Below are 26,084 nucleotides of genomic sequence, written 5' to 3'. Positions count from 1 at the left end.
TACCCAAATCAGGTAGCTCAAAAAAAAAAAGCTTTTTAAATCATCATCAACATATCATGTACATCTGACTCTCAATTAATGCGTAAAAGAAGTCCGTAATTAGGTCCTCCATTTGTTTGGCATCCCCATTGACATTGTCAGTGGCTCTCTTTCTCCTAGGAGTTCAGGACATCAAGTCTTTGCACCAAAGCATAAATGGGCCCATATAGCAAGTGTCTTCTCCTACCTCATGTCATGGCTTGCCACTGTCCTTTGCTGCTACTGTTCATGTGCCATCTGCACAAACCACAGATCAGAGCATGCACAGTGGATCCATCTCACTTACTACTTAGTAAATAAAATAGAAAGAAACTTCCACATGGGAAAAATATATTAAAAACAAAGATTCCATGACTTACCAAGCGGGAAAGCGCCGGTAGATAGGCACAATAAATAAAGCACACACACACACACACACACACACACACACACACAGAATTTCTAGCTTTCGCAACCGACGGTTGCTTCTTCAGGAAAGAGGGAAGGAGAGGGAAAGACGAAAGGATGTGGGTTTTAAGGGAGAGGGTAAGGAGTCATTCCAATCCCGGGAGCGGAAAGACTTCCCTTAGGGGGAAAAAAGGACAAGTGTACACTCGCACACACACACACACACATATCCATCCGCACTTAACTACTTAGTAAGTTATTAGACATCTCCATATGGTATGTCTGCCATGACTACTGCAGTCATGGCAGTCTAAAGCTAAACTATGTGCCATAAAAATAATATTGCTGCCCTCTCCTCATACATTTCCATATTTCTGGAGTATCAGGATATTAGTAGCCATCTTTGTTCTTACCTACAATTTCCTGCAGGTATCTCTGTACTTTTATGAGGTGTTGCCTGTGGGGAAGGGTGTGCTTTTGTGCTATGTTCTTCTAATGTTATAGCAATATCTTGTTGCCTTCCTCTTGAACCAGAGGTAAATTTAGCTTTAAGTGTGGATAATGTAACATGTATTATCTTGGTAGCACATTTGCAGGTGCAGGTATCTGTGCTAATCATTGAAGTCTTCAGCTGTGTAGCAACATTAACCTTGGATACCAGTTTTGTCAAAGCCATGACAAATGAGGCCATACATACGGGATGCTGCATAGGTTTGAACATTGATTTTGCTTAGCTGCAAGAGATTTTTCTGGCAGAAGTGCCTGAATTTTATTCTGTGTGTTATACACTTTGCATTCAATTTAATTGGACAGATAAAAAATCAACTCACCAAGAGGCGGCAGAACACACACAATTAGGCACTTGCATAATTAGACAAACTTTTGGAGCCAGTTGCTCCTCCTTCAGGCAGAAGAGTTGAAGGGAAGGAAGAGTGGTGAAGGAAAAGGACTCTAGAGGTCTAGGAAAAGGGGCAGATTTTAGGAAAGTCACCCAACACCACAAGTCAGGGTAGACTTACTGGATGGGATACGAAGGAAAGACCCCTTTTCCTAGACCTCTCCAGTCATTTTCCTTCATCCCTCTATCTTCCCCTTCAACTCTTCTGCCTAAAAAAGGAGCCATTGGCACCAAAAACTTCTTTTATGTGTATGTTTTGCTGCTGCTTGGTGGATAGATTTTTTATCTATTTAATTAAATTACAGTACTAGCCATTAAAATTGCTACACCAAGAAGAAATGCAGATGATAAACGGGTATTCATTAAACAAATGTATTATAGTAGAACTGATATGTGATTACATTTTCACGCAATTTGGGTGCAGAGATCCTGAGAAATCTGTACCGAGAACAAACCACCTCTGGCCGTAATAACGGCCCTGATACGCCTGGGCATTGAGTCAAACAGAGCTTGGATGGCGTGTACAGGTACAGCTGCACATGCAGCTTCAACACGATACCACAGTTCATCAAGAGTAGTGACTGACGTATTGTGACGAGCCAGTTGCTCGGCCACCATTCACCAGACGTTTTCAATTGGTGAGAGATCTGGAGAATGTGCTCACCAGGCCAGCAGTCTAACATTTTCTTTATCCAGAAAGGCCCATACAGGACCTGCAACATGTGGTCGTGCATTATCCAGCTGAAATGTTGGTTTTCGCAGGGATGTCGCGAAACACAGATGTGACCATCATGATGCTGTAAACAGAACCTGGCTTCATCCGGAAAAAAAAAATGATGTTTAGCCATTCGTGCAGCCAGGTTCGTCGTTGAGTACACCATCGCAGGCGCTCTTGTCTGTGATGCAGCATCAAGGGTAACGGCAGCCATGGTCTCCAAGCTGATAGTCCATGCTGCTGTAAACGTCATCGAACTGTTCATATAGATGGTTGTCGTCTTGCAAATGTCCCCATCTGTTGACTCAGGGGTCTAGACGTAGCTGCAAGATCAGTTACAGGGATGTGGATAAGATGCCTGTCATCTCGACTGCTAGTGATACGAGGCCGTTGGGATGCAGCATGGCATTCTGTATTACCCGCCTGAACCCACAGATTCTATATTCTGCAAAAGGTCATTGGATCTCGACCAACACGAGCAGTAATGTCACGATATGATAAACTGCAATCACGATAGGCTACAATCCAACCTTTATCAAAGTCGGAAACGTGATGGTACGCATTTCTTCTTCTTACATGAGGCATCACAACAACGTTTCACCAGGCAACGCCGGTCAACTGCTGTTTGTACATGAGAAATCAGTTGGAAACTTTCCTCATGTCAGCACGTTGTAGGTGTCGCCACCGGCGCCAACCTTGTGTGAATGTTCTGAAAAGCTAATCATTTGCATATCACTGCATCTTCTTCCTGTCGGTTAAATTTCACGTCTGTAGCACATCATCTTCGTGGTGTAGCCATTTTAATGGCCAGTAGTTTATTTTGTCAAAATACAGATTGTTTTTGTTGTTACACTTTCCGTCCAGTATTCTAAATGGACTACTCATCCAGACAGTTAACACACTTTGGTGTGGACATGTATGGAAAATTCATTTCATTCTTATAATCCACATTTACTGCAGGTAAGTCTATCATACAATGAACAGTGTACACAAATCTCTAGAATTTAAAATGCCTCATTAGATTTGGTAAATAAGTTTTCAAAGCTTTCAGGGTATCCACTAGTCATGGAGCTCTCTGGATGTAAAAAAGGAAGGAGACAGATCTTCTGTAAAGTAACTTCTTCTCTTTCTGTGACACAAACTGATTGCAGTAAAATGGTGCCCTCTAACTATTCTTTGGTTTTATTTTATTGGAGTCTCTCTTGGTATGTTGTGAGGTAATAACCCTTAAAATTCAAACAAGCTGTAAAGAGTGTATGAAGGTTGATCACTGTGTTCCATAGAATTACTAGAAGACGATAGTGAAATGCACGCCAGTTCCAGCAGGTCGCTCTACAAGCGTAATGGAACTGGGGTCACCCACTTTCTTTTATCAGGCTATTGTGATGTGTGGGGTATTAAGCTGATAAGCCTATTCTGTAGACACACAATGCTTCGCCATCACACTGCATAATGGTCACTAGCATGTCCAAAGCTTACACACCATCCCTTGGCTCTAGATCCAAAATTCTCAAAAAACTGAACTCAATCACCAAGATTGAAACTTGAATAGCCCATACAGTGAAAGATGAACCCTAACAGTGGAAGTTGGTTTGTTACAGCTGTTTCTTGTGTCTACCATGCCCAAAAATGTGACACAAATTTATACACAACTCTATGGCACAATGCCCCAGGGTTGCTGATGGAACGCAGAAGGTACATGCACCTTACACAATAGTACAGATGGAGTGAAGAGTTACCTCATTAGAACAAATGTCTTATGGAATACTGGTGGAAAGAGTCAAATAAACACGACAAGGGATGTTGATAATATCAATAATAATACACTGTATAAAGAGTCCACATTGTCAACCAAACCTTATGGTGTGTTTATGCTCCAAACTCACTGCTTGCTGGCATGAACCAGTGATGAATCAAATCCACTGAGTCTTATTGGTGCATTTAGCCTGTACCAACAACTTGTGTTACACTGTTTGCTACTATCCTCAACAGAGAAAATGATCAAGCTGGTTAATGTTTTGAGGTGTGACCACTGCCGCTAGTCCTGAAACTTGAGCAGTGGTAGGCTACTTCAACGATACACTGGCAGTATCATTTGTTTATATAACTGCAAATTGTTAATTCTTCCACGCCATACATCTACTTCTAAATCTCTGCCAACATCCCTGCTCTCCACAGCATTGTGAAGAGGACGGCAGAGGTAGTTTGAACCGAACTAGTTATTAGAGCTTTTTCCCATTCCTTTCACATATGAAACATGTGATCGTTGGTACCACTCTTCTTTGTAAACATTCAATATCTGCTGATACTCCTATCTGGTAAAGATCCCACACACTTGAGCAATACTCTAGGATGGGTCACATGATTGTTCTCTAGGCAATTTCCTCTGCAGACTGACTGTATTTCCCAAGTTCCATTTTCCAAGTATACTGCCAATGAAACCACCATACATAGAAAGTAATGTTGGTTATGACCTTATAAGGCACTTTCCAGAGTGAGAACAAAAAGTGATGACTTTGAACAGGCTGTTATTTCAGCCATTTTTGCATGCACAGCTATCTGGGGCCTGAGGCACACACGTCACCACAAGTACTTCTCAATGGATAGGATTTGATGTGATAACTTTTGGAAATTAGTTTCTTTTTCCATCTATTTTATAGTTTTTTTTAAACAACATCAGCATGAAAATCTATAAGCGGCGGTTTTAGTACACGAAGTACATGCGGAGGAAAGCTAATGAAATATTAGCTCCGAGTGACGAGGCCTATGAATTGCTCTTTTCTCAGAAGTTACGTCAATAACGTAGTGCAATGGAATGATCAGATATGAGCATATTAGTGTGAGTGTGGTCAGTGTACTGCAGCACCACTGATGGCAGATGAGCACAAGATGTTGTCACTTAATAATTCAACAAGGCCAGCGTAATGTTGCTAAGCAGGTTAGCTTACAGAAACAGTGAATCCACTGGAACTGTCGACTAGTACAGTAAGGGGCAAGGCACCTTTCCACACTGACAGAGCCAGTAATGTTTTAAGATATGTGACTAGAATTGGTACATTTGCACAACAAGTGTTGCACTGCCGACTATAAATACTGGTAATTTTTGTAACAGAATTATTCTGAGTCTTGCAGCCAAACCAGTACAAACAGCCTGTGCTGGATGAGGACACCACATCACCACATGGACCTGCCAGCAGAGATCACAGGTTCAAAGCCAGGGCAGAACAACAGCTCTGCGCACCAGTCCCTCCCCAGACTTAGCACTGGCCACAATAGGTCATATACAGCAGAGCAGCCGACTCCTACCCAGGGAGTGGTGGGTTGCATCCTGTACACATCAGTTGCCATCTGCCACTGGCAGACAAACGTCTCAGCATAGTGGACATCACCCATTGTGATGCCATTGGACAATGCCAGTGGCCACTGTGGCTACAGCAACATCAAGTTTGCATACCACAGGCACAGATTCCACACAGCCAGCTTACATAACAAGGCCACTGGCACAATGAAACAAGACCACCGGCATGGTGTCGTACCATGTCAGCAACATGGAGTGTGTTTGGGCAGCCGGCCCAGCAGAATTCAGCGGCCAGTCATCCATCGACCCAGTGTATCAAGCAGCACAGATGCATCAATAAAAGAACTTGTTACATTTGCAGCTGCCATTATCTAAAGCCTCCTGAACTCCCACCTCACTTCCATCACCCACTCATAACATCCTGGCTCATAGCTGCCCCAACCTGCACCTGGAAACACTATAGCCTGGCATCAGAATTTGGTGCATCATCTTCACACAGCATAGCATCTAGACCATGACCTATGGTGTCAGTAAGGTAAAATAAATGATTAATTGTTTGGTTATGTTTTGGAGGGTGGTAACAGGCATGGAAGAGAGGCATGACTGTCATTTTAATTTTAAGGTTACCTTGTTTAGGCCGGAGTAGCCAACTGACTTACCTGAGTTTAAATTTAATGGTAGAGAGCAGTATTTGGAGCCTTTAAGATGTATGCAGTGTAAAGTACTTTGGCACTCTCTGACATGTGCGCAGTCAGTGGCTTTAACCTGTTGTACATATCACTGATATATTCATATTGCAAGGCACTGTAGAGAGTCTAGAGGGCTCGTGATACAATGTTAAGATTAATTGTAGTGATCTTTAGGAACTGCAATTAATTTTATTTTGTTTTGTTGCTGTATTATTGAGTGTAATGGAGAGTAAAAGTATCACAATGACCGAGTTAGAGATTAAAGTTACATCTGAGCTGGAAGTAGTACAGACATAGTTAGAAACAGTAGTGCAGCTGACAGAAGATAATATGCAACTACATCGGCAGGTGGCAGTTAAAGACAAACAGTTAGCACTGTTTCAGCCACAATGGCACGAGGTGCATCTAGCTACTGTAGGATTGACTGCTCTTTTCTGGAAAATCATCTTAAGATGTAAGATCACTCTTAGAGGACCTTAAAACACTGGCGAAGATGTGTGGTTGGACTGATAGTAAATTCTTGTGGAGAACGAAGTTGCAACTAGTGGGAGAGATAGAAACATACAAGCTTTGAACAATTTGAGAAGAGGAAGAGATTTTACAAAGGCGTCAAACAGAACAGTGTGATTTATTTTTAGGAAAAACTGAACACTGTGAAAAGGGGTGAGGAAATTGTAGAAAATTTTGCAGATAGGATAAGGAAATGTAGTAAGCACACATATAACTTAGGCCAGAGTAATGCAGCTAAATTAGTTTTGTTGCAAGAAGCTGAGCCTAATAAACTCGAGGCTTTTCTGAGGGGATTGCTGTCAGACATGTCAAGGAGGATGCTTATAGGTGCACCAAGCGATCTGTAATCTGCTGTTAGTTTAGCGATGGAGTGTGAAGAAATTGATATGTCAACAAGGGATGTGAGATAGATTTTCTGAGAAAATTAAGTGTTGGGGTGTCAGCAGAAAGGGCATTTATGGTGGTAGGGTAGCCAGATACAGGGGATGGAAGATACCAGCAGGAGAATTTTGGTACTGGACATACAGTATGGATGCAGAGGTGGTAAGAAACGTTAAACACAATAGGAAACCCAAAGTCCACAACACATTCCCATTAAAATTAGATGCAAGAAATATGCACGCAGAGGTAGAGTGTGCAGTAAGAGGTGTTATAGGAGATAAAGAGCACAAGTTTTTGTTGGACACAGGGGTGCATGTGTCAGTTGCCAGTACAGACAAAGTGGGCCGAAAGCAACGGAACCTGCCATGCTATAGGCTAAGTGGAGTCGGAAATAATGATGTGAAACTGTTGGGGTTGGCAGGTGCATATTTTCTTATAGGGACTATGAGATTCAAGCAGTGTGCAGAGGGAGTATCGAATGTGATTGAGGACTACAGCATGATCTAGGGGTTAGATTTTTATGTCAACATTATGCTAAAATTGACATCAGAACTTAACTGAATGACATTCCAGTTAGGGGAAGCTATTGCTAGTGTAGAACTGCCATGAGGGCATCTAGCATATTGGGCAAATGAGTTGAACTGTGAGCAGTTGCACTAAGACTTCATTCACATGACTGTGTGCCAAGTAGCACAAGGAAGCCACATTGGATGAATATGGAGGCAGATTTATCTGTGGGTATGAACTCTGATGCCACATTCAATCATATTCCAGATGTGTTTGACCGGGTTCAAATCTGTTGAGTTAGGGGCCAGCACACCATCTGGAACTCGCCACTGTGTTCCTTGAATCTCTCCATCACACTCTTCGCCTTGTGACATGACACATTATTTTACTGAAAAATGGCACTACTGTTGGGAAACATGATCATCCTGAATAGGTGTATATGGTCTGCACCACATGTACAATACACATTGGCCACTATGGTGCCTTGCACGAGCCCTACTGGACCCATAGAGGCTCGCATGAATGTTCGTCAGAGCATAATGGAGCTGCTGCCAGCCTGTCTCCATCCCGCAGTACAGGTGTCAAGGAACTGTTCCCCTGGAAGACAACGGATTCATGTCTTCCCATCAGCAAGGTGAAAAAGGTATCAGCATTCATCACACCATGCAATGCTTTGCCACTGTAGCAACGTCCAGTGCTGATGGTCATGTGCCCATTTCATTAGTAGTTGCCGATGTCATGGTGTTAACATTGGCACATGTACAGGTTGCCAGGTGTGGGGGTCCCATCGTTATAAGTGTTTGGTAGGTTGTGTTCTCAGACACCCTTTTACTCTGCTCAGCATTAAAGACCGATTTAGTTCCACCACAGTTCACCATCTGTCCTGTATTACAGAGTCTGTCCAGCCTATGACGCCGACACTTGTGATGACGCCTGAACATGATTTCACCTTGGTTTCATCATGTGTTGAAAACATTCACCACAGCATTCCTTGAACATCTGACAATTTGTGTAGTTTCCAAAATGCTCGTGCCAAGTATCCAGGCCATAACAATCTGCCCTTGGTCAAATGCAGATAGACAGTGCCGCTTTCCCATTCTACACACGGACAGCATGCACACTGATACCACATGCACTGTGTGAGTGTGAGTGTGAGTGTGAGTGTGAGAGTGTGTGTGTGTGTGTGTGTGTGAGTGTGTGAGTGTGAGTGTCTGACTAGCAGTCATCCCTTGCCAGGTGAGGCTGCTATCAGCTGGATGGGTTTGTATCAATAGTAGGTCAGAGGTCATAATGTTTTTGCTAAACAGTGTATCTCAGGAATGTCAAGTCAGCATAGAATTCAAAAGTACACACAAATAATGGGTTGTCCCCATATGATGATGATTTTGGTCAAAAAATGCCATCACCATTCGACTTAATAAAGGTGAAGGAGGGGAAGCTGTAAAGTCAGTACACAAGTTTGCACAAACAGTACCAAAAATACGGAAATGAATACAGAATGTGAATATGAAGGCATCGCAGAAGCAGAACAAATCAGTGAGATGTTTGCAAATTTCTTGCAGTATGAGATAGGGCAATAGGTGATGTTATCCAGTCCTTACACACCAAAAGGGAAGCCAGCGTAGTTCATCACAAAGAATGAAGGATCTTACCAGGTGGTGAAGACTACTTCATTAGTCAACATGAAATATTTGTCCCTGTTCTCAGGTTGCAATATTTCAAGGGCAAAATGTAAGGAATATGAGTCATGGCAGTAAAAAAATAAAAAACGGTGGAGGGACGTAAGTTATCAGATGAATGGCACACTAAACAGATAGTGAATTTCATGGGTGAAGTGCTTTATAGCATTTGGCTGAAACAAAAATTAAATGGTAAAAAAATGGATTAAACTAGAGCATTGGACAACTTGATGAACTGGAATCTTGGGTTGCTGCAAGCACTGGTAGAAGTATTGCACATGGGAATTTTAGTAAGAAGGCATATAGTGTAGGGGATGTATGCGGGGTAGTCTCAAACTTGCAAGAAGTCGTATACCACATGTTGCATGTATAACTGAGTGCTAATCTTTAGTTGCCTGAACAGTACTTGTTGGGATTACAGAAAGTGAGAAGTGAGCTACTACCTGAACTGAACCTAATTATGGAACCCAGTAGACAAATGCTACCCTTCTATACCACACAGCAACAGAACATGAATGTACATTCTAATTCAATTCCCAGTAACAGGAAGGCATGCACAGTTTAAATGCTACGTCATTTGAATGTTCCGAGTGAAGTGGGGAGTTTTTGGGAAATTTCTGCAGGTGAGAATCTGCAGGGTATTATTAATTTTCGGAGATGGTAGTAGACATGTAGTAATGATAGAGGAGGAGATGCAACATTGTTGAAGGGGAAGGTCACAATGTGTGTGACTGTGCTAACACAAACTAACCACAGCACAAGTGCAGTGCACTTTAGGAGCTTTTTTTTCCAAAATTATATAAATGCAAAAAAAGTAAATTTTCAAGAAAATGCATTGTTTTACATATTATACCAAAATACTGATTACATAAACAAGTTAATTTAACATTTACACGGCTTTTCTAGGCACGATTCCGATTGTGTGTGTGACTTTTCTAAAATTTTCATTGTTTATTAGAGAGTAGAGGAAAAAGTTTCCCAGATTTTTCAGAAGTCAATAAATGCAAAGCTGAAACTTCCTGAAAGATTAAAACTGTGTGCCTGACCGAGACTCGAATTCAGGACCTTTGCCTTTCACGGGTAAGTGCTCTGCCATCTGAGATACCCAAGCACGACTCACGTCCCGTCCTCACAACTTTAGTTCTACCAGTACCTCGTCTCCTATCTTCCAAACTTTACAGAATCTCTCTTGTGAACCTTGCAGAACTAGCACTCCTGAAAGAAAGGATATTGTGGAGACATGGCTTAGCCACAGCCTGAGGGAAGTTTCATATCAACGCACACTCCGCTGCAGAGTGAAAATCTCATTCTGGAAATGCAAAGCCGTAACTTAAAAGTTTTGTTAATATACTCAACCAAATTAATTTTTCCCTTTTCTTTTTTAAGTACAAAGAAAACTACTTCAACATTAATTTTGCATAGAAATACAACAATGTACTACAGTATAAAACTCCAGTCTCATACTTTTCCATAAATTTCTTTCTTTCTTTTGCTTGTGCCGTTTTTCCTGCGGATACGCAGGGTCGCATGGTTAATTGGATGTGGCAATGTTAGTTGAAGGGGTGACTGGATGCCCTTCCTGCCACCACCCCCATACCCCCCCCCCCCCCCCCCATGGAATAGTGCAAAAGTGTTCAGATGTCTGCGACTCGTGTAACTTAGGTGGGACATGGGGACCAGCCCAGTATTCACCTACGGGGATGTGGAAAACCACCTAAAAACCACATCCAGGCTGGCTGGCACACCGGCCCTCGCCGTTAATCTGCCGGGCAGATTCAATCCGGGGCTGGCGCGCCTACCCGAGTCCAGGAAGCAGCGCGTTAGCGCACTCAGCTAACCTGGCGGGTACTTTTCCATAAATGTCTGATAAGCCAAAATGCAAAACAGCAACGAACACTACTGAAATACAACATAAAACACTGGTAAAATACTGGCTACAAAAATCTTACTGGAGGCTTATTGATCACTTTTGACAATGTCCTTAAAATACTATTCTGCTCCTTCCAGTACATTGAATTGCTTCATAAGGTTTAAGACATACTTTTTATTTTCTTTGCTAACAATTTCTCTCTCTCTCTCTCTCTCTCTCTCTCTCTCTCTCTCTCTCTCTCTCTCTCTCCCTCCCTCCAAGGTAGCTGCTTTTCTCAATTCCTAGTTGTAGTTTCTGGATCTGTGTACCTCAGACTCTATAGGGATTCCATTGTAAATGTTCAATATTGGCAACAATATCACCTCCTCAGATTTTTAATAAGCCATCACTTGCTGATCAGATATTTTGAAACGCATCTAGTTGCAGGACTTTTAGTGCACTGGACTTGGGAATCTTAGCTTCTCAATCTTTATTTAGCATCTTGTTGATGCCATGTTGTTCCAGTAATTCCTAGTATTCACTTGGTGAAAAAATTTCTTCCTTTTTCCAGTAGTCTTTAACCACACTACCAAACACTCTGGCGGGAATATAGCTGTGACCACGAATAGGGAAATAATGTACCAGGTTATTAAATTTTCTGTTTTCTTCCACAAATATTATCAGTATGCACATCATTACTGTATTTTTATTTCGACTGATAGTGGAGTCATAATACAAAAGAATTTTATTTGGACTCTTTTTTGGCTGGGACGTTTCAAGGTTTCTGAGCAAACCCAGAGGAGCAAAGGCTACTTGGCTGCACCTTTTTGGTCTTTCTGTTTCAAGACAAATATAAAAAGCAATCATTTCCTTTATCTGTGCTTGGGAATGAATCATAATGCAACCTATACTGAGTAGATTACTTCACTTACGGAGAATTTGGCACTAGCTGATTCTTTGATACTTTAACCACTTTTTATTTCTCCTCCATTATTGCATAGAACTGTTGCATGAAATTTGTACAACCTGTAGCTTGTTATTAACTGTTTTTTTTCCTTTCAAGATCTTGCTCCTTTTGAGAGTCTGTCCTGGGGCATTCCTGTTGTAGCCTGAAATGTCGTGGCAAAGAAAGCTAACATCTGGCAACCATCTACCGCCATGTTTTAGTTTATCAAAACACATTCTCCCTTAAGTAGCTGGATTGAAATTAGAAATAATAGAGAATTTATGTTGTTGTGGAACTCACTAATTTATTCATGTTGTTGGCTCTGGTGTCTAAGTGCTTGCCAACAGTTAGGTGTGATTTTTTTTTTTTTTTTCACAGAAAACTCTCTCACATTATCATTGACAATGACTGTGGTATCGATAGCTATGATGCCACAGCGTAGGTACAAGTTCTAAGGTTGGCAATTCGACAGCAACATGGACGACAGCACCCTCTAGCCGGCACTGTGCAGCTCTACGAGCGCTGCTCCAGATTCTACCTATTTGCTTCCGAGTAGACGACCAAGCAACATTGTTTCTATTTTAGAGTGGGCGAGCCACTACAGATTTTGCCTTTGTCTTTTCTAGCCAATGTTAGAATTGATGTACAGCTTCGCACCTACAGGCTCATCTCAGTCAAAGATAAGTTACAATTCATGTATTCAAATGACTGTTGTGGTATAGTAAAACCACATTTCTAAGAGCAGTACCGAGAGATTCCTACCTACCCACTCCCTACATTCGGCCTAAATTGAATGACATCCCACACTATTATTCTCCCTTCAGGTCTCTAAAAAGCAAAGCACAATTTGCATTTATCAACTTTTGTTTTAACTAGCTAAGAGTAAATACTGAGATTTGCAAAAAATTCAGTATTTTCAACACCCTATGATAACAGCAAATATCAGCTTCTGACTAAATCATTTCAACAGTTCATGCACGGCAACAAGCTTGATTTGCAACTACAAAAATCCAAATTTTGGACAACTGAGTATTTATTTTGAACAAATGCTCCATAGCTGTTCTTAGCCAGACAGAAAGGGCTAGACTGACCACGGAAGACCATTGAAACGAGACTGAGTTTCCAGCAAACAGGTTTTCATTGGATTTCTTCCAATATGATGACTTTGTAAAAAGTTGTAATGTGGAGGGGAAGCTCATGGGGCCCTGCCAGCCATGATTAGGGGTATCAAGCAAGTGAACATCTCAAAACCGCAGTTGTATTGGCCAGAAGTACCTTTGGAGTTATTGCCAGCAGCAAATAGAAAACTTATAAATCAAACTCTAAAACCTGACCTAGCCCATTTTCAGCATTGGGTCACTGCTTTGTGGGAACGATGCATTTCAGCTGTGCTGTTAATGCAGCATGTACAGCAGTTCAGAGAAGGACAATGCATAACTTTAACTCACATAGGTGTAGCTTTTATTCTTTTGAGTTGGAGGGCTGATCATCAGCATAAACCACTTACGAGTGAGAGAGAGAGAGAGAGAGAGAGAGAGAGAGAGAGAGAGAGAGAGAGAGAGAGAGAGAGAGAGAGAGAGAGAGAGAGAGAAAGGTTAATGCAGAATAGATGTAAATTCAGAGCTAAGAGGGAAAGAAACAACAGGGCAAGCCATGAAGGTTGGATTGCAAGAAGTGCAAAACAAATATGACATGAGGCAATAAGCAGCATAGTAAGTAAAACTGGATGCCTTATCTAACTCATAAGGGGAAGTTGCATTCGTTTAGCTATAAAATTTCTCTGTATTCTGTATGAATATGTAGCTTGATATGAAACTGCTTTCAAAGTTGACCCAAGCTATGAGGTCCTGTTCACAGATAAGATACTGTAGAGTAACAACCATATACAGGCATATCAGTGTAAGTCTGAGTAGTGTATTGAAGCAGTGCTGACAGTGAGTGATTGTGGTTTGTCGTCACTGTAATAATTCCAGCAAGGCAATGTTGCGAGCCAGGTTATCTTGTTGAAACAGTGAACTCAACAGTGCTGCATGAACTAGTGCAGCAAGTGCCAAGACAGATTTTCAATCTGACAGTGGCTGTAGTGTCGTAAGATATGTGAATGGTAGTGGTGCATATGCACAAATGTGCTGCTGCAGACTATAAGTACTGGTCATTTTTGCAACTGAATTATACTGAGTTTTGCAGCCCAACAAGGATAAAAGGGCTTCACTGTATGAGGACACCATATTGCCATATAAAGCTGCCAGCAGAGGTCACAGGTCTGAGGCTACAGAAGGGCAACAGCTCTGTCCATTGAGTCCCTCCCCAGACTTAGTACCATGGCATGGTTGGCCACACCAGCTTATCTCCAGCAGCACAACTGACTCCTGCCCAGGGGACAGTGAGTAACTTCCCATGCACACCACACACCATCCATCACTGCCGGGGCCGTGTCTCAGCAAGGTGGACATCCCCTGCTGTGATGCCACCAGATGGCACCATGGCTGTAACAGCCAGAGTACTGTCAAGTTCACACCCCACTGGTACAGGGTCCCCACATCCAGCTAATGTAACAAGACTGCCGGCGTGGTGTCATTCTGTGTCAGCAACATAGAGTGTGCAGACAGCACGCCCAGTAGAATTCAGTGACCAGTCGGCCACTAACACAGTGTCAAGCAGTGCAGAGGTGTCAATAAAAGAACTTATTACATTTGCAGCTGTCCTCTGGAGCCACCTGGACTCTGACCTCACCTCCACCACCTGCTTGCACCATCCTGGCTCACTGCCACCTGACCCTGCACCACGGGGCACTACAGTAGGATAGAATCTTATCTTTAACTGTTTATGATTCTATAATATTAAAAGAAACTGGAAAGTTCCTTAGAACATTCTTGACTGGCTGAAAATGTGCCTTGGATAATTTCTGAGATGTTATAAAACTGATGAAAGTACAGGGCATATCAAAAAGAAGCATCTGATTGGCACATCTATATTTCTGAAACTAATACACATATACAATGAATTTTGTTTCTTGATGAACAGGAAACTCAAAGTTTTTTTTAAATATATTTTCGCAGGTGTTGGATATGCCCCCCCCCCCCCCTGAGACACTTGGCACGTCAATGCGGTATTCAAATTGTTCCCACACTGCAGCAAACATGTCTTGAGTTAAAGCTTCCACAGCTGCTGTTATGCTATGTCTCAGTCCATTCATTGTTATTGGTAATGGAGGCATATAAACAGAGCCTTTTATAAACCCCAAAAGAAATAATCATGTACAGTCAGGTTTGGTGACCTTGAGGGCCAGTAATATAAGGCTGAATCATTTGATGCAGTTCAACTAGTAAATCATTCAATAATCCTTCGATTTAAAAAGTCCCGCACTTCCAGGTTCCAGTGTGGTGGTGACCCCTCATGTTGGTAAATGAAGTCATTCGAATCTGTCTCCAACTGTGGGAAAAGAAAGTTCTCAAGCATACTGAGATATGTGCTTCCTGTAACAGTGCTATCTGCAAAGAAAAATGGACCATACACCTTTTCCTGTGAAACTACACAAAACACATTAAATTTTGGAGAGTCCTTATCAAGTCTTACAACTTCGTGTGGTTATTTCATAGCCCATATTCTCACATTATGATGGTTCACCTTTCCGTTTAAATGGAATGTTGCCTCATCACTAAACATTAAGCTTGGAAGAAACTTGCCAACAGGACTCCACAGGTTGTTGTTTGTCACATTCACGAAGAGCTTGCAGTAGATGAATTTTGTATGGTTTCATGTGTAAACATCGACGCTACACACGTCAGATGGACATTGGGGACATGTTGAGCTGTCAAGCTGCACGGCAAACAGATTTCTGTGGACTCCTTGCGAAACTGTGGCAGATGCGTTCAGTGTCCGTGTCAGACACTCGGGGATGGCCCGGCAATTTGCCTTTGCACAAACAAGCTGTTACTCGGAATTGTTCATGACACTGTCTAATGCTCTAAGCTGTAGGAGGGTCCACACCACACCTAGTACAAAAGTAACACTGAACAATTACTACTGAGCTGCACTGCGCAAAACATAGAACACAAAACGCTTTCTGTAATCCCGAGACCATTTTTACTAGAACTGAAGTGAGTGCACACTGCTGCTATCTAGTGGGAACCATGTAAAACTCTAGAGTTTGCTCTTTCTAACAGTACATTGTTCATGCACATATCTCAAATAACATAACAGTTACGATTCTTTAAAAATTGGATGATTCTTTTTTATACACCCTATATGTACAGCAGGAAGGGCTATATCCAAATGGTGAATCCCTACCTCATCTTCTTTACCTTGTCAATAACAACATTTCTGGCAAGGGTAAACCATTATTACCATTGTCAGACAATGCGGAATATATTGTTTCTGGTTCACACACTGCAAGTAATCAACTCTACTAGTTGTGGGAAGTCATACAGTAAAGAATCATGGCAAAACGCAAGATGCCTGCACAATGTATGATGTGCCAGAAAAGATACTGCAGCATAAATGTAATAAGGATTCTGGCAAGCACTGATATGCAATGTGCCAGCAGTGAGCAGCGAGCTGCAGCATTGTCAACTTGAGGACAGGAGTCATTTTTACAGATAAGCCCAGGTGGGGAATGACATTTAATTGATACAATAGCCACCTCGACATCTAATGAACTAGAGCTTATGTGTGATAATATTCAGGAGTAAAGGAAGTGTTGAGTCGTCAAGAGGCATACAAAGTTTTCACTCTTTTTTGTGTTGTCTCTAGCCTCCTAACATCTCAATGCCTCTGCTATTCTGTGCGTGATCTCCTTTACTCCGAAATATTAACATTCTGCCAGAACTTTCCTACATATTCTTATGCCTGACAGTGCTATTTGATCACTGGGGATAATCTGTTTGACTGACCATTGTCATAATGGAAGATCAGCTTCTTTATAGCACCATGTCTTTGGCATTTACAAATCAGTACTTGCTGAACCCAATGCTCAAATTATACATGAATATTTTGCTGCCAAACACAGTTGTGGTGATGGTTTTTCATTTTCACATGCTGATACCAATCTCATTATCATTGAACCATTGATTACACAAATGTGGTCCCCCGAGATTTTTAACTTTGTCAGAAAGTGATAAATCCTTTAATTAATGTATCTCAACTGAATGAGCACCACCTAGTTTTGCATGTGAGTGAAACAAAGCCTATAAGATAGGTCAGCTAGGTTTTCAAACATCAATGAATCCTATCACTAGTGCAATTGGAAGACAGGCTGCAGCCCATAATGGAACTACTGCATTAACTGAAGGAGATTTCATGAAATACCTACCTGTTTTTCATGGTAAATACCACCATTCATAGCCACACCAATACGATTGTCTGTAGGATTCCAGCAGCTTTCAAAATCTAGTGTCTTCAAGCATAATACAGATTGCATCTGAAAAATTATATCATCATGAGCTTACACCAAGATACTGTCCTGACATGTAACACAACTGAATGATGCACTAATTTAAAAAGAAGAACGACAGTATTAGTAATCAATACCAATAGATTTAAGTAACTGTTATAATGAACAGCATATTTAAATACACAGGTCCCCACAATTCACTGGTTGTGAAATTCCATTGAATGAACAATGAATACCTTATCCGTCTACATAAATGAAAAGTTTAGATGGAACCAACAAGATGATTATCAAATATGAAAAAGAACTGTATTTTCTTTGTCTTTGTGCACCTGTTTGCACCAGGGGAAATGTGTATTGCAGAAATTATTAACACACTCTCAGACATTAAAAATATATCCAATGCAAAGCATGTGTGTCATTATTTCCAAAAGTTATGTAACTAAATATGTATTACTACTGAAGGGAATATGATCTTTTTACAAAAATAATACTGAAATCTTCTTACAAAGCAAAACTTATTATTGTTAATTTTCATTATTATTATTATTATTTTCTTTTGGCAACATTGAAAATGCAGATTTTCTGTGTATAAATTAATATGATAGTTTGAAAAAGTTTGGCAATAAACATAAGTAATGTTAATGCTATAGTAATGGAAATTCTAGGATAGAAATAATGAAAAAAAATTGAGTAGAGGTATACAATCAAGTGCAGATGAATGGTGGGTGGGGATCTCTCTCTCTCTCTCTCTCTCTCTCTCTCTCTCTCTCTCTCTCTCTCTCTCTGTGTGTGTGTGTGTGTGTGTGTGTGTGTGTGTGTGTGTGTGTGTGTGTGTGTGTGTGCGCGCGCGCGCGCTTCAAAACAAATTTTAATTTTCTATGAATACTCATATTTTACTGTGATTAATAATTAAAAACAGAAATATATTATTTTTATTAAAACTGATTCAATACTTGTTAACATTTCAATTTGCTTATAAATAAATGCAAATAAATTCACGGTGGACAAAGTCCGGGAACACTTACAATTATTTATTGCACAAGAACCAAACATTGTACAGATATCATACATGTCATTTTGAAACCCTGAAGGCCCCCCCCCCCCCCCCCCCCATTATTTACCACCACAGTGTAGTTCGGTAATTTGCCGATAGTCAGCGCTAGCTGCAAACATGGCAAGTTCAGGTGCGGAGTGAGCTTTCTGTGTTTTGGAGTTTGACAAAAACAAATGTGCTACTGCTGTTCAATGGATGTTTAGAACCAAGTACGGTTTATAAACTTTCGGAGTTTCTCTTCAAAATGCAATATGTATGACATCTGTACAATGTTTAGTTCTTGTGCAATAAATAATTGAAAGTGTTTCCGGGCTTTATGTACACCCTGCATAGAAGAAGCTGAACCTGGCAAAAATTAAATCAACAAGCTCACAATTACAAGTCTACAATGGCAGCTACGAATGGCCCTGTTGAAACACCCAGAATATTTTATACATAAAATGTATTTCGGAATCTTCAAAGCTGATTTCTTAGAGTATTTTTGCACAGTGCATCATATTATTTTGCAACACTGATGTCTGGGCATTGCCTTTCAATTCCTATAAGTATAAACAAAATTGGTTTTAATGAGAATCAACAAAACTGAGCAGGATGCATCCCAATATCCAATCAAGACATTCAGGTTTTGTTCCTGTTAAATACTCATAAAATAAAAATCCTGACTGATTAGTTTATGAGGGACAAATATCAATGCCTGCTCGTCAATCAGCAATGTGAGAAGGGAACTGTATGCTACCCTCCAGACTAAATATATTATGGAGTAACCAAAGGCTGAATTAGTATTAAACAACAATATTGATGTATGGAATACTTTTGGTACAAAGTATTTCAAATACAAGCTTCTGAAAGTCCAGAACAGAATGTCCCCTACTACCACGTGATTGACATGTAAGTGACTTGTGTAGTCACAGGCTTCGATATTTACCAGCACTATGGCTAAAATTTAGCACTTAACTTGCATCATGAAACTCTCTGGGACCTTGGAGTCCAGTGCACCAAGGGTAGTGTTATCACAGTCCTTGCTGACATGTGTGAGACTCTGGGACAACAATATTCTGGACTCAGAGAAAAATATTAGCCATCCAAGAATAAAAAAACTCATGCCTAGATCATGGGCACATGGTATGCCAACGCATTTATTTACACAGACTGCCTAAATAGACTGACTTAAATAAAGAAAAAAGCCTATTTTACATTTATGACTGTCAACTTGATCTGCACAACTGTGGGATTCTAAGACAGTCGGAAAAGGAGCTGAATAACATCAAATGGGAATAGAGCAGCGGGTAAATTCAGGTTTAAGCTGTAGTGTCAACAAGTAAGGAGATACCGTATCATAACTTTTCCCAGCACTCATAAAGGAAGTTTTCAGATCCCGAAAGTGGTAAAACAAAGAAGAAATTACTGTTAATGAAATATATCTGGGTTTTGCTGATGACATTGTACTGTCCACACTAGTGACCATAAACTTCAACAACTAAGAACTTTAGTAGAGCAAGTCTAAAAGTTGGAATGAAAAACAATTATAACACAATTAAAATATTGTACTGTCAACACATCAGTAAATACGAGGGGTGTTCAATAACTGATTCAACTCACTTTTTTCCTTGGTCAATTTCAGTTGAAAAAATGAGGAATTTGTTAGGGTACATCTTGGAATATGTCCGCTTCAGATCATGTAGTTTCACGATTATAATTGATGGCCATAAAAGTAGCATTCAAACTGGTGTCTGTAATAGAGATGTATTCCACACCGAGAGTGCCATTGAGTTTCCTTAGGTGGAAAACCTGAGTATCACAGATTTTCGTAGGTGCTTGCAGAATGTCTACTGAGACTGGGCAGTAAACAAAAGCACAGTGAGTCATTGGGCAAAGCATCTGCATCATTGTTTCACACAAACCTGTCCTACCTACCATGTGCTGGCTGGCCAAAAACAGCTGTGACTCCTGCAATGCTGGAACATATGAACACTCTCGTCGGAGGTGACTGAGGCAGATCACAAATGTGTCGTTATTCAGTGGAACGTCTCTGTTGGAGTGCAGACACACTCATCAACCGAGTGGACTCCTCGTCTTCTGACTTCCATTGGCTTGGCCCAATGAAGGATACACTCCATGGGAAGCAGTACATGTATTATGGGCAGGTTACTGATGCAGCAAGATGTTGCCTCCAACATCGACCAGTAGAGTATTACCATGTGGCCTCGAAAAATAGGGTTTTGTAGCCAAAAGAATAGAAAATAACATGGAGTATTGGAATCCTGAATAAAACCAACCTGCTTTCAGGGAAAAAATATGTTGCATTACTTATTGAATACTCCTCATAACAATAGCAGAAACTACAAACACAGTCACTGTTATAACTTCAAGTTGAACAAATATATTTCAAGGAACACGCAATACATGAAGTCACAGATCAAGTAAACAGAGTAAGACTTTAAGAGTCACATCATAACTGGGTCCGAGTCTAGCGACATGTAGAGGACGCACGTAACTGTGTGGCGGCACTTTGAAAGATCGGCGAGTCACAACACTATTCCCCCCTTTGAAGTTTTTGCACAGGTCTTGATGGAGGTGGCCTGTAGCTTGCTAATGTCCACAGGTGTTGTTGACTGGCCGTAAAGTCTCGAGAAAGAGGCTTCCCGTACGAACGGAAGTGTCCCCAATGATAACAGGTCGAGATGACAGGAGACGTGCGGGTCGAATCTGCTGGGGCCCCGTGCACCAATCTGCCTGTTGTGGCACGTCCGGTTGTTATAACAGGAGACGTGGGTGATGTGTCTGCGTCCGTAGGAGAAGGAGGCGAGTAGAGTTGCTCTGACAGATGATGGTCATCTGGTTCCTGCATGGGCACGTCTCCTGGTGGTGTCAGTTCTTGTGCTGGCACCAATATGATGGTGAGAGGACTGCGTTGTGAGTAATGAGAGATCCCAGTATCCCGAGCGTCAGGTAGAGCCGAAGGTGGTGGTGTGGCATCCAGAACAGGCGTCGCTGGCACACGAGGCCGGAGCTGGCCTGAATGATGCACTGCAACACCCAACTCCATCTGGATTTCATAAAGGCGTTGGCCACGGTGTCGTAAGATGCGGCCAGGACTCCATTTTGGCCGCCTGCCATATCCCCGTACCCATACAAGGTCATCGGCTGTGAACCGGCCAAGTGAAGGCACCCGCGGCCGTGAGGTGGAAGGCCACAGAAGATGAAGTAGCGTGCGGGGTTGTTGACCGTGTAAGAGCTCAGCCGGGCTGTGGTCGCCCATGGGGGTGAAATGGTAAGCCAGAAATTGGAGAAGCGCATCATCAGCAGCAGAAGTAGCCAGGAGTTTCCTCATCTGAGCCTTAAATGTGCGGACCAGTCGTTCAGGCTCACCGTTTGACTGTGGATGGAACGGAGAGGCCGTGACATGCATGACGCGTGACGGGCACAAAAATCCGCAAAATCGGAAGAGGCAAATTGTGAACCATTATCAATAACAAGACTAGAGGGAAGGCCTTCCTAGAGCATTGGTGGTTGTCACAGTGGTAGGCGACGTGCAACGGACAATGAAAGGAAAGTTAGAGTAGGCGTCAATAATGAGAAGCCAATAAGCACCTAAAAAAGGTCCTGCGAAGTCAGCATCAATATGCTCCCAGGGCTACTCAGGCGAAGGCCATGTAGCAAAGATGACTTCGGGACGGCGGCCTGTGACGCACAAGGGCCGCATGCAAGCAGCGACCATGTGCGCAATTTCAGAGTTGATGCCAGACCAGTACACATGACGGCGCGCCAGAGATTTTGTGTGAGGGTCACCCCAGTGCCCTTGGTGAATGAGGTGCAAGACCAAAGCATGCAAAGACGCAGGTACCACAACACGCAGCGAAGCATTTTTGGTGGAAAGGAGGAGAACACCATCCCTAGCCGGGAGGCAGTAACGCAAAGCGTAGTAGTTCCGCAATGGATCAGAAGTCTTAGAGTACGGACGATCTGGCCAACCCTTCTGAATACAGTGTAAAACCCGGGAGAGGGTAGAGTCAGAACCTGTAGCAGCCGCCAGCCAGTCCCCGGTGATGGGGAACCCATCCACAACCCGCTGCTCGGCAACATCCAGGTGGAAACACAAAAGTTCGTCCCTATCGAATGCCAGACCAGGACCCATGGGAAGGCGAGACAGTGCATCAGCATTTGTATGTTGAGCCGTTGGTCGGAAATGAATTTCATAATTGAAACGAGACAAGTAAAGAGCCCAACGCTGGAAGCGGTGTGCAGCCTTGTCGGGAAGTGACGTTGATGGATTAAACAAGGAAAGAACAAGATGAAATTTGGATCCATAGAGAAAAACACCAAAGTTATGAAGAGCATAAAGAATGGCCAAAGCTTCTTTTTCAATCTGAGAATACTTTTGTTGGGCATCTGTGAGCGTTTTGGAGGCATAAGCAATGGGTTGTTCAGAACCGTCAGAAAAACGGTGTGCAAGGACTGCACCGACCCTGTATTGAGAGGGGTCTGTGGCAAGAACAAGACATTGGCTAGGTCGATAAGTAGCTAGGCACGGGGCCTGTTTCAGCATGGTCTTCAATTTCTGGAAAGCCGCATCGCATGACGCGGGCCAGTGAAAAGGCACGTTTTTATGCAACAGGCAATGCGACGGCTTAGCCACCGAAGCAGCAGATGGTAAAAACTTGTGATAGTATGCTATTTTTCCCAAGAAGGCCTGCAGTTCCTTAACAGATGTAGGGCAAGGAAGGGCATTGATCCCAGCGACAGTTTGCTGAAGCAGACGAACACCATTCCGAGAGTTGAAACCCCAAGTACGTTATAGAGGCCTGAAAAAACTCTGATTTCTAAAGCTCACACTTAAGACCGGGAATCTGAAAGACATGAAAAAGTGTGCGGAGAATTTGAAGATGTTCGTCGGTGGTGGAGCCAGTGACAATAATGTCGTCCTGGTAATTTATACACACAGGGACAGAGGGCAATAATTGTTCCAAGAGTCGCTGAAAGAGAGCAGGGGCACTGGCAGCCCCGAATGGCAATCGTTGGTATTGATAGAGGCCGAAAGGCATGTTAAGGACCAGAAACTGCCGAGAAGCAGTGTCGAGAGGCAGTTGATGATATGCTTCTGACAGGTCAAGTTTAGAAAAATACTGGCCTCCAGCAAGTTTAGTGAACAATTCTTCAGGTCGAGGCATAGGGTAAGTGTCGGTAAGGCATTGAGCATTTACAGTGGCTTTGAAATTGCCACAGAGACGAAAATCACCATTTGGCTTAGCAACGACAACAGGAGAGGACCACTCACTGGAAGTGACAGGAAGCAAGACCCCTAAAGCAGTGAGATGATCCAGCTCCCGTTTGACCTGATCACAAAGGGCCACAGGAATGGGCCAAGCCCAAAAAAACTTAGACCGATCAGTGGGTTTGAGCGTGATATGAGCTTCAAAGTCATTTGCAAGGCCTAACCCAGGAGAAAAAAGGGATGAAAATGTTGTCGACAAGGAATCCAATTGAGCATAAGGAATAGCATCAGAGACGATACTGACAGTCATCTATGGAGAACACAAAAACGCGAAAGGCATTGGAACCAAAAAGATTCTCCGTGTTACTATGGTCGACCACAAATATGGGAACAGTGCGAACGACAGATTTGTAAGATACCTCAGCATCAAACTGTCCCATTCCCTATTAACAGGTGACAGGATTGGAGAACCGAACTGAAGATACGTCTGAGAATTGATGATAGTGGCAGCAGAAGCAGTATCCACCTGCATGCGAACATCTTCACCAAATATTTGGACAGTGAGGAATAACTTCCCTGAAAAGGAAGAAGTACAATTGACAGACAACACGGAATCAGAATCAGCGTCATGTTCATGAACATCATGTATGCGGTCGGACTTGCAAATGAATGACACATGACCCTTTTTTTTTAATTTGTGACACACGGCCCAATGTTGTGGACAAACTTCTCGTGAATGTTTCATAAAACACCGCGGACATGAAGGAAGTTGCCGTGGGTTTTGCTGCAGTTTCTTAGAGGTTTGTTTACGGTTAGGCTGAGGCTATGCTTGGGAGCATACTGCGCCCATGTCGGCCTGCGGGGACACGCCATACGCTTTGTCAACATCGCACAGAGGTTGTATTTCCCCGATGTCGCCCCATGCTTCTATTTGCGCTCCAGTGGCGCGAGAAATTTCAAAAGACTGAGCGATGGATAAGACTTCATCTAGAGTCGGATTTGCCAACTGAAGGGCACGTTGCCTAACTTCTTTGTCGGGCGCCGATCGGATAATAGCATCCCGTACCATGGAATTAGCATAGGATTCTTTGTGAGATGTCAGTAACAAATTGACATTTTCTACTGAGGCCATTAAGTTCAGCAGCCCAAGCGTGATAGGATTGATTCGGTTGTTTTTGACAACAATAAAAGGCAGCACAAGAGGCTACCACATGTGTTTGCTTTTGAAAATAGACAGACAGAAGTGAGCACATTTCAACAACGGACCAAGACGCAGGATCTTTCAAAGGAGCCAATTGCGACAACAACCGATACATTTTAGGTGAAATCCATGAAAGGAACAGAGACTTACATGTTTGTTCGTCCGCAGCATGAAATGCCAAAAGTGTTGTCGAAGGCGTTTTTCGTAATCAGACCAGTCTTCCACCATCTCGTTATAAGGAGGAAAAGGAGGTAGAGACAATGACGAGAGACGCCCTGCATTTGATGCCGCGACGAAATCACGAATCACATTTGTTAGAAACGTTTGCTGTTCTATGAGACCTTGCAATAGTTGGTAAAGTAGAAAGGGAAACCCGTGGGTCAACGATGGAAAAGAAAAATCCCATCCTCGTCGCCAATTGTTATAACTTCAAGTTAAACAAATATATTTCAAGGAACACGCAATACATGAAGTCACAGATCAAGTAAACAGAGTAAGACATGAGTACACTTTAACAGTCACACCATAACTGAGTCAGAGTCTAGTGGCCACTGGCTGGCTGGCCACTTAGGTGGCGCTGCTGCTGCATGGCTGGCAGACAGTGTCGCATGTAGAGGACGCATGTAACTGGGCGGCGGCACTTTGAAAGATCGGCGAGTCACAACTGTGACAGTACTCGTTGATGAGTTTTTTGTATATAGGACAACTGAAGGTAGCAACTGGATCGACAGGAAAGGAACAATAGAAGAGTAAAAATGGCATGAAATGCTACTGACATACTCCACAGTTATTTCCAAATCAAGGTTCTGAAGAGTTTTGAATAGAAAGTTTACAGTCAGTGTGTTTATAAATTTTGTCTTGTGCTAATGAGACATGGACTTTTCACAGAAAAATCATTCAAAAACAGAGGAGTGGTTGGGAAACATGCATGTTGGAAATTACTTTGAGAGACAGGAAAACAGACATTTACCTCTGTATACTACAAATCATTTAAGTTTGTGGCAGAGGGTACTTCCTAATTTGGCTTGTATTAAGGTTTCTTCCCCATTTCATTCACTTATTAGGCGTGGGAAGAATTATTACTTAAGCGCCATTATGCGCACTGTAATTGACATGATCTTGCCTTTGTGGCCTGTATGGGAGCAACATGCACAGTAGTTGTAATATATTCCTAGATTCCTCAATTAATACTGTTTCTTGAAACCCTGTAAAAAGGTGTTCAAAGGATTGTTAGCATCTATTTTCAAGTGTCTTCAGTTCAGGTTTTCAGCACCACAGCAAATCTCTCCAGTAGATCAAGTAAATACATAATCATTTGTGCAATCCT

At 42.2% G+C, this 26,084-nt stretch overlaps 1 protein-coding gene across 8 annotated transcripts in view; it reads right to left on the bottom strand.

The window, feature by feature from the left end:
- LOC126353828 (josephin-1) overlaps positions 1 to 26,084 on the bottom strand; it is a 53,896-nt gene that overhangs the window by 14,092 nt on the left and 13,720 nt on the right. For 4 of the 8 annotated variants that reach the window (XM_050002977.1, XM_050003014.1, XM_050002987.1 and 1 more), the window contains exon 2: positions 17,210 to 17,317. In XM_050002977.1, the coding sequence (XP_049858934.1) occupies positions 17,210 to 17,317 (108 nt within the window). Of the gene's footprint in view, positions 1 to 17,209; positions 17,318 to 19,943; positions 20,201 to 20,258; positions 25,011 to 26,084 lie in introns of those variants that run through there. The other 4 variants (XM_050002995.1, XM_050003005.1, XR_007565214.1 and 1 more) reach the window with 4 other exon arrangements.

This window comes from Schistocerca gregaria, chromosome 1 (genome assembly GCF_023897955.1).
Source record: "Schistocerca gregaria isolate iqSchGreg1 chromosome 1, iqSchGreg1.2, whole genome shotgun sequence".
Classification (NCBI taxonomy): domain Eukaryota; kingdom Metazoa; phylum Arthropoda; class Insecta; order Orthoptera; family Acrididae; genus Schistocerca; species Schistocerca gregaria.
The sequence above is the reverse complement of the archived record's forward strand: the minus strand, read 5'-3'. Positions and strand labels throughout refer to the sequence as shown.